The 15,003-nt window shown below is 32.9% G+C and overlaps 1 protein-coding gene across 1 annotated transcript in view; it reads left to right on the forward strand.

Moving 5' to 3' along the window:
• Positions 1-14,189, forward strand: part of LOC106108774 (irregular chiasm C-roughest protein-like) — a 67,819-nt gene extending 53,630 nt beyond the window's left edge. The window contains exons 8-22 of the mRNA XM_013290035.1: positions 981-1,065; positions 2,063-2,151; positions 4,222-4,324; positions 5,181-5,314; positions 5,731-5,854; positions 6,428-6,573; positions 7,056-7,209; positions 7,723-7,958; positions 8,497-8,682; positions 11,350-11,539; positions 11,879-11,980; positions 12,210-12,296; positions 12,583-12,677; positions 13,032-13,122; positions 13,551-14,189. Coding sequence (XP_013145489.1) covers positions 981-1,065; positions 2,063-2,151; positions 4,222-4,324; positions 5,181-5,314; positions 5,731-5,854; positions 6,428-6,573; positions 7,056-7,209; positions 7,723-7,958; positions 8,497-8,682; positions 11,350-11,539; positions 11,879-11,980; positions 12,210-12,296; positions 12,583-12,677; positions 13,032-13,122; positions 13,551-13,588 — 1,860 coding nt within the window. The 3' untranslated portion in view covers positions 13,589-14,189. The remainder of the gene's footprint in view (positions 1-980; positions 1,066-2,062; positions 2,152-4,221; positions 4,325-5,180; positions 5,315-5,730; positions 5,855-6,427; positions 6,574-7,055; positions 7,210-7,722; positions 7,959-8,496; positions 8,683-11,349; positions 11,540-11,878; positions 11,981-12,209; positions 12,297-12,582; positions 12,678-13,031; positions 13,123-13,550) is intronic.
• Positions 14,190-15,003: the final 814 nt, after the last annotated feature.

Here is a 15,003-nt window from a genome sequence, read left to right on the forward strand (position 1 = left end):
TCGATCCCGGTCTAATTGTGCTTGATACGATTATTGCTTTTTTTCTTCGAGCAAAAACTGACTTTATGAATATTAAAAATGTTAAGGTGAGCATTGACTACACTGTTTATGGAATTAACGATAATTTTCTAATTCATATTTATTTTTATCTCGCGACTTCGCCCGCGTGAAATTAAAAATTAATAAAAAAAACATATCCTATGTTACTTTTGTTTACCTTTCTAACGGTGAAAGAATTTTTGAAATCGGTACAATAGTTTTTGAATTATTTCAATACATACAAAAATACAAATGTTTCCTCTTATAATATTAGTATAGAAGTATAGATTATTTACACCATTATTCTATACTTAAAGATTTTGTACAATTTTGTATGTATTGTTTAATTATTTAAAATTTGTCACCCTAGTGTGTCCTCACGTTTATCTCTTAACAGAAGTCAACTTTAAGAGGAATTTTAATGAATCTCGTATTTATATTTCTTTCGTAAAGTTAACAAAATTCAGCTACATTATTTCTTGAATGGAGGTATTTAATGTCAGATAGTTGAAAAGCGGGCTAAATGGAAATCTTGAAACGTTATATTTGTACCTGTAATTACGTAAATGAAAATATTTCGTTGCATCTGTATATTTTGCTTGTACTGTAACTTTTAGCAGATATAGTAACTGACTGCACTGTCGCCGTAATACAGTTTTATACTGGTACGGAGGGTAGCTGAATAATTCGCTAATAATAATAAATAATAGTAGCCTATAGCTTTGATTTCATATTTACTTACATACTTTACTGCTTGTGTTAATTTTACATTGTGTTTATAAAAAATGTTAATTAGGTAAGTTTGTGGATTTTTTTTCTAAAAAAAATTAATGTTTTTTTTTTTTAATTTTTCAATGAAAGAAAACTCGATTATGGTTACGGATATTTTTATTAACTCGAAGTATAAAGTTAGTGTAATTTAAAATATGTTTTTTTTTAAGGTACAATACGCGCCAAGGGTAAGAATTTTCATAAAGACTGGTGTTAAAAATAATAGAATACAAGAAGGGGATACATTGATATTAGGTGAGTTTGTTTTTTGTATTATACTAGCTTTTGCCCGCGACTGATTTCATGTGGAATTAAAAAAGTAAGTAGCCTATGTGTTCTGGACTATGTTCTACATCTTTGTCAAATTTTATCGAGGTCCGTTCAGCAGTTTCGGCTACAAACTCTAACAAACATCCATACTTTCAACCATTTAAACTTTCGCATTTATGATATTAGTAATATTTTATTTGTAATATGTCTGTAAAATGGTTTATATAAATTAATTTGGTTTATACTTAAATTATTTCAAAACCCAAGTTAAAATACCTCTTTAAAAACCTCTAAAAACAAAAAAAATAATAATACAAGAAATGAATTTAAAACGTGCGCCAGGCACGTAGTAAAAGATGTCTTTAAAAATAAAACAAAAAAGCAACGCTATCTGAACATATTCACAGTTCATTAAGGAATTTTATTCGAATACATTTTGTACGGGAAAAGTAATTTACAAAAATGTATGTATGTAGGATTGGAAAGTAAGACGAAAGATGATGGTGTGAAACGGAACGGATGTATGGGGAAGGATGTTAGAGGGGAGTTTGACAGACGACATATGACAGATTGGCAAGTGAGAAGATTGGAGTGTGCGCGTGACTAAGAAGTAAAAATTGATTGTTAAATAGTAAAGAAAGAAGCAAATAAAGAAATACGGTTACTCAGACTTTTATTCGAAGCCACACAGAAAGAATACCGCATGTATACGTATTGACATATGTATACAATATTTATACAATACTAGCTTTCACCCGCAACTTAGCTCGGGTGGTATAAAAAAACAAAACTGAGTAGCCTATGTGTTCTTCCAGAATATCCTCTACATCTAAGCCAAATTTCATTGAAATCCGTTCAGCCGTCTAGGCTACAAACTCTAACAAACATCCATCCATCCCGTCTATCTAATCTTTCACATTTAAAATATTAGTTAGATGTATACAACTGATACTGTCATGTTTTAACATTTTATATTTTCCAGGTTGTCAAGCGACTGCTAATCCTAACAATCTAACCTACAAATGGTTTGTAAACAGTGATCAGATTTTTGGAAATGTCAATAATGAAATTGTAAGTACTACTTTTATAAGATTTTTATAGTATAAGACGTGTTAAGCGAATTAGCGGTCACCTGAAAGTAACTTTGTATAAGAGTGAGCTGTTCCCGTGTGGCTTCATCATTTGTGAAATTTTCAATTGCAAATTTCAAAATACAAATGCACTAATGACAACGAAGGCCGTTAACATTGGATAATAATTTCTGTTACCAGCAACCTTGCTTTCTTGGTTGTCAGCTTGTAGTTTTTGTCCCTTTCCAGTATGACGGATTTTTCCAAATTATTTACTCCCTAAGTTTAATAGCGTGAAAATGTATAGTCTTAAGCGTGTCGTAATTTTAGGAATTTTTATTAAAAATAAAATTATTCAAATAATAACTGTTCCCATGCGACTTCATTCGCATGAAATTATAAAATAATCATTTTATTGTTTACATTTGTCAAATTATCAATTGCAAATGTCAAAATGACATGACATGATGTCAAACCATGGCAACCTTGCTTCCTTGATGTTGGCAACAACTTATGGTCTCTTTCCCACATTAGGGTTTTTATCCAAAATATTTACTCCCTAAGTTTAATGGCGTGAAAATGTATAGCCTAATGTGTGACGTAAGTGTAGGACTTATTATTAAAAAAAGGTTTATTCGAAAATTTGATTGCTGACATCTTAGGCAACAAAGAAGTTTGTGTTTACCCTTTATTATATTAGTATAGAAGTATAGATAAATAGATATATATAAAAATTTAATTTAAAACCTTATAACATACGCAAGCAAGTTTCATAAGTGTAACTTTATTTCTAACTTTTAATTTTACAAGCGACATTTGCATGTAGCTTTCTCAAAAATTCCCGAGGGATAGAGAACATTTTCAAATTTCGTCTTGGCAAACTTGCCCACCTGCAGTATGCATTTTACATTAACCCAGCGTATATGTATACGACTAAATAAATTATACTTGAATAATGCACGGAATTATCTTGCTTCATGGGTTTTTGTGGCTTCGCTAAATATTCATGAAGTTACCTTTACACGACGTAAATTAATGTATTTTAATTATTAACTACTGTTCACTTATATTACCAACGTGGAATAAAATAATTTTGACTATCTACACTAATATTATAAAAAGGAAAGATTTGTATTTTTGTATATATTGAAATAACTCTAAAACTACTGGGGTCGTTTTAAAAATGATTTCACCGTTAGAAAGGTAATTTATCTGTATACTTACACTACTTTATAGGCCATATTTTTAATATGTAATTTAAAAATAAAATAAAAAGTATAGCCTATGTAATGTAGCTTTTTAATGGTGAAAGAGTTTTTAAAATTGGCCCAGTAGTTTTCGAGTTATTTCAATGCATACAAAGATACAAATCATTCCTCATATTTTATTTTTATTTATTTATTTATAAACACAAAATTCAAAATTAAATAAAAGCGCCTAGAAACCCAATTTCAGGTTCATAATATTAGTATTTATGTAAACTTAATTAACAATATGCAACCACAGTTGTATACTACCAAGTTTATATGTACTAAATACGAGAATTTATATTTCTCAATATAAGCAAGTATAAGAATCGATACAGCGCGTTCGAGTGTTCGCAGTAAGGTACCAATACCAACATATTTGCGGTCGTTACTTTGATATTTTTACGCTCATGTCGAGTCGTGCTTGTGTGTAAAACCTCTTTTTCACTGAGCGAGCGTACTACTGCCGTATGTGACTCGAGTCTACTTATTTCGATTAGTTGACGATCACATGTCGTCAACTTGTAGCAACATGCAGTAAATTATGGCGTTAATATATTTGTCGACTAAATAGAAATTAGATTTTTGCTAATACAAAGGAGCCTATTGTTAACAATTTTTTTATACAAATAAAAGACAATTTAATAAATTAAGAGTGAAGCTTCATTATCTAAAAATATTGTTAACAGTACGTTCTTTTTAGTAAAAGTCTAATTTTCCGAAAATTTTGTCATTTTTCTATTTAATCGACGAATTTGTTTTGCAACGCAACTTGGTCGTTCAGTGGAAAAGAATCTTAAGACTTCATAAAGGTTGTATTGCAGGTGATACCGAATGTGTCGCGCAAGTATAATGAGGCGACTGTGAAATGCGAAGTGCACAATACGGTCGGTAAGAGCGCCGATTCCAAAACACTGGAAGTTGCATGTAAGTTAATAAATTGTTATATTTTGTGTTTGTATAGTAGCAGTACCTGACTTCTATAAATAGATAGGCTATGATTTTTAGTATTTTCCTAAGTTTATTATTATTATTATTTAGTCCCTTTTCCTTCCCACTCTTTTTCTTATGTGAAAAGGATGGGATGGGAACTTGGATTTGACGATGGAGGAGACGCATAGGGTCCTTCCTAATGTAATATCCTCTTTATGTGCGACTCCTCCTCCGTCGATCAAGGGTAGGCAACGCATCCGCTATAGCGAATGTCTATGGGCAGCGGTCGCTTTGCCATTTTGGCGGATTCAGGTGGCCGCTTGCTTGTTTGCCACCTTGTAATATAAAAAAAATGTTATGGTCGCAATCGTTGTGCTAAGGATTCCAAATATTAATACAGACACAATTATTATTAACATTAACAACAATCGTTTGAGTTGGAATTAGAAGCTGTTATTTCCAAGCATAACCTATCCATTTCTATAGATCAGTGGGCGTACCGGATATCTTTTACTTTGGTGTTTATTTGTCGTATTATATCGTGCTTTAATTGATCAGTAAAGAAGATCATAAGTATTTTTCTTGTACTAAAACACAAATGATTTATTGACTTTTCAGTGTGGAATTAAATTTGATTAAGTCCATATTTATTGTACGTAATACAATGTGTATTCACTTAAAAAAAAGGTATTTATTAAAGTGAGCGTGGTTATGATCAGTATCACGTAGTATTCAAGTTCCACTTTGATATGACTAATTCTATTTTTTTTATCTGTTATTTGCTAACCAAGAAACTATAGCACTGACGTAAAATTTAGTACTTGGATTTTCAAATGATGTATATTTCCAGATGGCCCTAAATTTAAAGTGAAGCCACAAAATGTTGAAGGAGACTCAGGTTCTATCGCCACTATGCACTGTGTTGTAGACGGACATCCACAACCGAAGATAACTTGGTTGAGATATGAAAACGAAAGGATTATTGTAAGTACCAAGTGTACCAAATATACGTAACAGAATAGTTTTTCAACTCTTGTAAGTATAGTTGTGCGTTAAGATATTTGAAATTTGAGAAGCATACACGTGGTATGGACATATACGACGAGATGGTGAGGACATAATCAAGAAAGTATTAAGATTAAATGTGGATGGCTACAAATTTAAAGGAAGACTGAAGAAAGTATGGATTGTGTGAAAGAGGATATGCTTAAGTGAGTAAATTCAGATATGACGGCTGATAGACATGTATGGAAGAGCATACCAACTCTCTGTAGGGACAGGGCAAGTTGATGTCTCGAATTGAATAGAAATGAGAAATTTAATCTACACTTTTGGCTTTATGCAAGAGTTGTTACGTCATCAGATCGTCTCATTGTTACTTCAGTGATATTTTCTTACAGAGAGTTGGCAAATCAACAAATCTAACAGTGACGGTGACTAGACAATCCGCTGGCCAGTATTGGTGCAGGGCGAGTGTTGAGGGTTACCCTGACATTGAAGCATCAGCAATGGTCTTTGTTAAAGGTAAGGAGTATATTTTTATCTATATTTCAATAATTTTACAATATGTTTACATTTACGTGGTTTTTAGGCATCATACTTTTTACACAGATCATATTTGTTGTTGATTTTACTAACGATACTTTGAAGTCAAAACTAAGAAAGTTATGTCATAAAATTTTCCGAAGTAAACTTATTAAACATTGTTGGTGAAAAGTCTAGAAAACGCTAAGTCTGAATAAAATAATCCCAGTTTGCATTTAGCTTTAAATTATTCTGTTTGTTGATTGTTTTATGTTTTAGTTAATTGATTAACTTTTCTTGTTGTTTTTATTAGTTTTATTCTAACTAGAAGATAAATTGGATATTGATATACGAATTATGTGAATTTTAGTGACTTATTTTTAAAATCATTAGCTCACTGAAGTAGACTACCAACGTAAAATAATCGCCTCAATCGTATCGGATATGGAGTTCACTAGAGGCAAATAGTTTCCTATCTGCCTTTAGTGAACTCCCGTAAACTCCTATAGATTTGCACCTTTATATACCATCCCGGCGCGTTTTCTTTAAACTAAAAAATTATTTTTGTTTTAGGACCACCGAAAATCATATCAAATAGAACACAATACGGCGTAGAAGGAGACAGCGTTAGAGTTGAATGTATATCCTTCTCAGTTCCGAAGCCGGATTTTGTTATTTGGAGTTTTGAAGGAAATGAAATTAATTCATTTCATAATCAAGTGAGTATAAATATTATATATTTTTTGTTACTCTTTCACTAATATCCAATTTAATGTAAAATGTATCTACTTTAATCGATTTAATGACTTCTTTATGAGGTTAAATGTTTATCGTTTTTGACATATTTTTTTTTTACATTATATGGTGGCAAACCAGCGAGTTTACCTTAATTCACCGAAAAGGCCAAGCGAACACTGCCCATAGACATCCGCAATTGCAGATGCATTACCTTTAACTGACGGAGTAAGAGACGCACATAAATGGGAAAACTTCCCCTTTCTATGCGTCTCCTCTATTATCAAAATCACTTTCTAAAGGGACTAAAATAAAGCCTCCGGAACGCACATTGATCGGACTGTCGTGTACAGAATTACTTCCACTTCACGCCTGTTTTCTTTGTTGTGAACCATACAGTGCAAAGATGTTAAAGCGGACTCTACCACTGTCAAATAATATTTACTAATGTAAGAATTATTTACAGGAATATGCGTTTTTAGAAGAGACACTAACCGATCGTACCAGCAAATCAACGTTGATAATACGCGAGAGTCAGATAAAACACTTTGGGACTTACAACTGTAGTGTATCCAACTCCTTTGGGACTGACACAGTTGAGATTACTCTGATACCGGACAGTAAGTTTTTCAAAAACTAGCATTTAAATACTTGCTGTAACACGAGCTTTTCACCACGCAGTATTAAACTATGAAAAACAAAAAAAAGCTATGTATCTCTCGGGAAGCTGAATTTTGGGGATGAACCATAACCAATGTGCTACTTCATACTTTGTTTCATGCTCGAAATTTCAGTAAGATATGTTAAACCGTTGCAGAATTGTTGAGTTAATATCCAGCGAAAATGTATCCTACGGGAACCTTAACTATTTCCGGGATCAAAAGTAGCCAGTGTTCTTCCAGACTATCCTCTACATTTATCGAGATCATTCAGCAGTTTAGGCGGCTTATGTATATCAAAAATGTACTTTTTTAATTTGCTTTATCTTACTTGAAATGTGCTCACCAGTTTGTAGTGTTGTACTGCCTCGTTAGTTGCCTATATTGTTAACACCATCATCATCTTCTTCCTTATCCCTGTAGGGGCGGCGCCACAGGTTAGTTCCTTATATTCCTATATCTTCTTAATTGCAGAATCTTTCAATCTACTAATCGTAATTAGTAGTGCAGCAGGTGCTGCTATTCTTCTCCTAATAGTGATGTTAATTATAATGTTGTGTCATCGCAAATCAAACAAGACTGATGTAAAGAAACCTGATATCACAGACATTGGGAAGACTTGTGTCGATCAGTTCAAAGACAGTGATCGTAACTCTAATATCAGTGATTTGAAGATGGAACTTAGACAAGTTGAAGGCAGCTGTGATATGGTATGATTGTTGAATTTTTATGTATTCTTTTAAGATTTTTAGAAAGTAAATGACGCTATTGATTGGTGTTATATGCGTGAAGTTTTAATTGATTGTTATGAGATTCTTCGTTATATTATATAATTAAAATAAATATAGATTGATGTATTTATTTGAGATTTCTACTTTAAAAGACTTCCTTACGGCCAAATATTGAAACTATTCTTGAATACTTCGTTTTGGAAAATTGGATGGAATTCGAAGTTGAGGGGTGGTCTTATCGTTTAAGACTCTGTTATCTATTGAAATGACGTTTCAGTATTCACCCGCTAAAGTAGATTTTCTTTAGTGTGGGTTACAACTCTGAATTAGTTTTTTTTGTTCTTTCGTCTTTGAATGTGCTTATTAGAGCCGGAGACAGTTTCTGTTTGTGTTTTAACCGTAACCAAGATTATCCTTTTCACTCTACTAGACTAGTATATTCTTCAAGAATTGTCTTTATAAAGTACTAACTCACTTAATTCTTACGAATCCATTTAGATATATTGAGATCTTTCAGGACATCTCCAATAACGGTTCAGAAAGTGAACTCCACAATCATTCCACTTTACACCTGACTACGAATCTCGGCTTACCTCTCGCCGGCCCTGTGCCCCTGCCGGACTCCGGATACGACAACGAGCTCATGAAGCAATACCAACGATATAGTGGGGATTTTAATCAACCACTAAACATGCATATTAAGGTAAAATTATATTATGTATACTAGCCGCACGGGACGGCCATATCCGGATACATTATAAAAATTTTATTTTATTGTTTACTTTTGTCAAATTCTTAATTGCAAATGTTAAAATTCAAATGCACAAATGACAACGAAGGCTTTTGACATTGGTTAACAATTACCGTTACCACGTAACCTTGCTTCCTTGATGTAGTCAGCTTGTTTTTGTCCTTTCCCGCATGACGATTTTTTTCCGATTTATTTGCTAACTAAGTTTAATTTAACACCTTTGGCGTTTAGCTTAGTATTTGTTATACATTTTTTTTACCGTTAAAAGTTCTTTATTATTGATTTCCATACTACCTTCAATACATTTACTTACTTTTTAGTATCGATTACACATGTAGAACTGTAAACTACACTTAATTCAACTGCAACAATCCGTACCGATGTCGGCGAGTGTACATGTCACTTTAATGGTCGCGAGCTTCGCATTTCATTTGTTTTGTCACTGCGGACTACGATACTTGGAAGTGGACATTAATTTGCCGTCGAGTATACCCACTATGTTATTATGCGCATAAAGTACTGTCTTTTTAGTATAAAAAGTCAATTTGCATGAAGATGCGCTTTTATTTTAAATTGACTGATGAATATTCAAAAGGTATTTTAATTCTGCGTATTAGTCCTTCGTGTCTTGTACATATAATTTTTAAGTGATCTCCTTTAGTTGATTTGATTTAAAAAACCTCTGAATTTAGTCTGTTTTAAAAAGTTTATTTTATAGAAAGTTTGAACCAATCTCTCAGTAGTCATCCTACTCTCGCAGGGTCGGGGCAACAGGATTTTGTCCGGAATATTCCCAATCGTAACCCCGCTCTGTCCCCACGTGGGAACAGATGAGAATAAAAAGTTTCATCCATCCCACCTTTTGTTGAAAGGGGATGGTTGGTACTTATTTAATTTATAACAGTTCCATCTGTCACCTTATTGGTGATAATAGGACTAAAAGGTGGGATGGATGACTTTTTATTCACAAGTGGGGACAGAGCGGATTGAGGGTTGGGAATAATCCTTTTGTCCTCCACATAAGTCTATCATCCGTCGTCTCAGTTATCACTCCCTTCTTGATCATATTCACGTAATTCATTTATCTGGTCTACTTCTGAGTAGTATCAACGCATAAGTAATTTTTTGGAGCAAAAATTTCTTTATTATCGTACTAATATTATAAATGCGAAAGTTTAGTTGGATGGATGGATGGATGGATGGATGGATGGATGGATGTTTTTTAGAGTTTGTAGCCTAAACGGCTGAACGGATTTCGATGAAATTTGGCATAGATGTAGAAGAAGAATAGAACTGGAACTGGAACTGGAAGAACACATAGGCTATTCACTTTTGTTTTTTTTTTTTAATTCCACGCGAACGGAGTCGCGGGCGAAAGTTAGTTTAAATATAATGTTTTGATACCTTGGCTTCTTTAACGAAACCATAAACGAAAACATTCCATCAACTAAATGATTACTTCAAACCTTATAAGTTGTACGTGACAAGAAATATAATACTTGTAACGTAAAACGTAATCTGACGCTGTTCCGTGAGACAAAAGATTATTGAATAGAATTGTTCCAGATAATTATTCTAACTGATGTAACTAGCAACATTGTTCGTAGAAATTCGCATCTTTTTATTTCATATTCCAGATTTCTAAGTATAAGAACGGACGCATATCTTTGACTAAACTATCGCACAATTGTGCGATTGTCTTGTTTTGCAGTCAATTCAACTGTTTAGTTGCACAGCTATCGAGTAGTCTATCATACTTCATTGTAATATGGTAAATGCCAAAGTTTAGATGGATGGATACATGCATGTTTATTAGAGTTTGTAGCCTAAACGGCTGAACGGATTTCGATGTAATTTGGCACAGATGTGGAGGATAGTCTGGTAGGACACATAGGCTACTCAATTTATTTTTTTTAATTCCACGCGGACGGAGTAGCGAGCGAAAGCTAGTAATCCATATCAGTAATCAAAGCAAGACTAAACAGTTGTGTGGTTTTTTAGTCCAAGGTTTGCGCGTTATAATAGTTTATATTTCGTAGGAATACAATTTATTCTACATTATTTATTAAATAAGGTTACATAAGGCATCTTTAAAGAGGTTAAGAATGTACTTAAGCGACTCTAGCCTATATGCAAACATTTTTCTTATAATTGCAACTAGAATATGGCTTCTTTAACATACAAGCCTAATTATGTAACATTCTTCATATCAGTTTTGATTAATTTTTTCATATTTTGGTCAAAACCTGTTTGTTACATACTAGGTGTTGCTCACGACTTCATCCGCGCAGTATTAAGAAAAAAAAATATGTTACATCACTCTTTGTTTTATATATGTGCCAAATTTCATTAAAATACATTGAACTGTTGCAGTAATATCGAGTAAACATGATGAAACAAAATAAGTGTATTCCACGGGAATTGTAACAATTACCGGGATAAAAAGTAGCCTATGTGTTCTTCCAGAATATCCTCTACACCTAAGCCATTCATTAAGATCAGTTCAACCGTTTAGGCTACAAACTCTAACAAACATCTATCCAAACTTACGCATTTTTTAAATTAGTAACATTTGTTACTTTTTTACTGTACTGACTTTGGTTTAAATTTTTCCTCTAGGCTCAAGGTCATGGCAACGGCTACGTGCCTTACGTAGACTACGCGCGAGATTACGCTCCCCCTTTGACATCAGATTCCCTCTCCGGGTCCTTATCTAGAAGTACTGATGAGTCAACTTACCTCAGTCATTGTGGGTCACTCCGAAGACAGAGCAGTAGTGGAAGATTGGGTGGACTAGTTGGACCGGATCGTGAGTTAATACTTAAATTCGACAACAGTTTTTGTAGTAAAACTTCGTATTGTCAAAGATGTTTTAATGGTAGACCACACAGAAGATGGAAGTAATTCTGCGTACAGCCTGTTGAATTTTTTTTAATCAAAATTTTTGTAGATTTATGTTATTTTACTAATATTTCTTTAACCATTTCAAATAAGCTCTAAGCTTGTACCAGGATATGGTTTATGACAATAGTCGAAGTTCAAACCCTCGACCGCAAGATCGGTAGTCCGTACCACAAACCATTAGACTATTGGTGCTTTGCAAATTATTGATGATTAGATGTTGATATATATTCCTATTTTTTTTTAGTAATACCAATGGGTAATCCCGGAGTGGTTCTTGGCGGTGGCTTGGATGTTAGATATGCAGCGACCTATGGCAATCCTTATCTAAGAGCTAGTGGTCCTATAGGTAAGTCTTTGGACATATCTTTCTTTTTTACTTCAATACTTTAAATTAAGTAAGGTTCATTTTTTTGCACCCTTTTTGTACCGTCTCGACCAGTGCAATACCACGACTTCATAGAAAACATTGCTGGTTTGTCAACTTATACTGTAAAAATATGCTATAGGTACATATTGATGTTTGTTGAGGTAAAAAACAAATTGAATTTTCTAATCGAATTTATTTTTATGTATAGCATATGCAGCCCACGCCAATACATCCCCCGCAAAGTCTGCCCCACCCCCGTATTACACCCTCAGAAGTAATAACCACCCACCAAATGGTAAGTACAAAGTAAAACAATGGACCCTTATCAAGTTACTCCAACGATATTCTTACTTGAAAATTTAATTAAAAAAAAAAACTAAAGAGTATTTATTAAATTAAAATCCATTTAAGTTTATTTTTATTTGATTTCATTTAGACATTAGGCAATAGTCTATTCTAATACTCCAATTACAAATAAACGCACTAAATTTGGCACGTATGCAATGGGGATATTGTACTGCCCTACGTGCCAACTCACGATAGTTATACAATCTTGAATAACTCTTTAACTGTTTTAACAGGTCCGAATGTGATATCACCATCGTCATCATCATCATCTCGACCGGTCACCAGTCCTTTAGCGTCTTCATCATCAACAAGCAGCGCTCAACCACAAGTAAGTAGCATCACCCATTCTTCTAATGTCGCTAAGTTTGATATGCAACAAAAAAAAAAACAAATTAGCTACGAAATGATACATATGTTTTCTCGATTTCAATTTTAATCATAGTGAATAATGGTCGAATCCTTCAGAATTAAAAAAAAACATTGAAATATTTACAGCGCCTATTATTTGTTCAGTAACAAATGATAAGGCCTCATTAAAACTCAAAATTTTACTAAAATTTTGACGTCTGTCAGATTGTAAGCGGCAGCGAAGTGCTTCAAAAGCAAATGGTGATCGCTTAGTGGGTTCGAACGCTTTCTTAATTGAATCTCATAAAAGAATAAGAGTAAACTTTCACTGCAGGTTCCTAAAGCATCGCCTCAGTCTGCAGGAGCTCTGTACATCCTCCCGCCGTCCAGTCAAGGGAACCTCCAGTCTTGTCAAATTACCAAAGGTAGTCCTTTATTTTAAACTAGCTTTCGCCCGCGACTTTGCATAGAATTAAGAAACAAAAGTAGCCACATAGCCAGTAAGTAAGAACACATATTCTTCCAGACTATCCTCTACATAGATGCAAATTTCACTTACTTCTTTAAATTCCATGGGAAAGGAGTCGCTGACAAAAGTTGAATTTTTGTTCGTGACTCCGTCCGTGAGGAATAAAAAAAAACAAAAGCAAGTAGCCTATGTGATTCAGATTATCCTCTATATCTATGACATATTTTATCGAGATCTATTCAGCAGTTTAGGCTACAAACATCTCAACTTTCGCATTTATAATATTAGTAAGATTTTTGCTTTAGAGGGGGGATAGCTAACCCCCCTGTATCGCCCATGTTTCGTAGACTGAATTATCAAGTTAATTTAAAAATTGCATTTCAGGTAATGGTTCCCATTTGGCAGCCGGTACTCACGTGTAATTAGTGAAGTGTAGTTAGGTTTGAAAATGTACATTTTTATAAACATTACTTACTGAACGCAAACATGTGAAGTGTAATTTAAAAAAAATAGTGAAGTGATAACAGTTTTTTTGGACTATTTGATCTCGTGTTTAGGTTAAGTTATTTGTGAAATGAATGTAGGCAACACACGTTAGGGTTTGCTACTAACATTGCAACGAAGTTAAAACTTTCATGCGACCCTAACTTGTTTGGCTGTATAACGGATAGAGAACCTTGAAATATAGAAATAAAAATGTCTAGAAATGGCACGCAAGATGAAATTAAATTACAATATGCATACAGAATTACATAGACGTTGTTTTACACTAACCAAAAGTCGTATAATATAATTGAAAAAAGTGTTTGTAAAAAAATATTGCTATTGGTTTTTTAAAGGCGTTTCACTAATTCAAACGTACCGAGTTTTAATGAATTCTTTTAGAATATAAAATTTTATATCGCTTTGATATGTTTTCAAATGAGCCTAAAATTACGAAGCTTTAAATACAAAATGGCAAAGAAATATCTTAAGTAGATTTAAATAAGAGTTTTTTTATAAATATAAATAATAATAAAATGTTTCATTTCTTTAACCAATTTACATTTTCGTAAAATCCTTAAATATGTTACGTACAATTTATTTGATACATTCTTAGCGTTGGTTTTCACTGTATCAAAACTGTCAAAAACATATTATCTCGATTTTGTCGATAAGAAAAAAAAAGACACCGCAAAATGTTTTTGTAATTGTTTCGACTGTGGAAACTAAAGGTTAACTATTTGAGGATTTTACTTTTAATTTCTAAGACTGATTCTCTAAGATTTAATGTAATTATTTAAAAATATAAGTTATTAATCCGTTCCTGTCTATACCGTTTTAAAGTCTTTGAATTCAAAGATTTTTTTTGACTAAATGACTTGTATAAAACAAAAGAAGACATACAAATTGACTATTATTATTTCTGAGTTTTTATGCGTTTTTGGTGAAAAAAAAAACAAAGATTATTTTTAAATGTATCCAAAAATAAATGTAAATCGCCAGTTTCATTGAATCTAAGATAGATAACTTTTTTAAATACAAGTCTAACTAAATAGAATCCTTATATGGTTATTAAGAAGTCTCTTGTAAAGTCTTTACGTAACTGAAGTCCCTTTTCAGGACCTTCATTGTATAAAAGTTTTCGTATATCGACCAAAAACTTCTTAAGCCTGTGTATATTTTAAGTTATTACGATTACCGTGTATCTATATTTTTAGTATAATTTGTATTAAATTGTGTTGAAACTGCTAATAAAATAGAAAGAATTGATTTCCATTATTGTCTTTTATTTAGCAAAAGGTTAGAGTGGTATGGACATGTTATGCGACGAGACGGAGACATAAACCTGAAAGTG

Source organism: Papilio polytes, unplaced genomic scaffold (genome assembly GCF_000836215.1).
Source record: "Papilio polytes unplaced genomic scaffold, Ppol_1.0 DF821400.1, whole genome shotgun sequence".
In the NCBI taxonomy this organism is placed as follows: Eukaryota; Metazoa; Arthropoda; class Insecta; order Lepidoptera; family Papilionidae; genus Papilio; species Papilio polytes.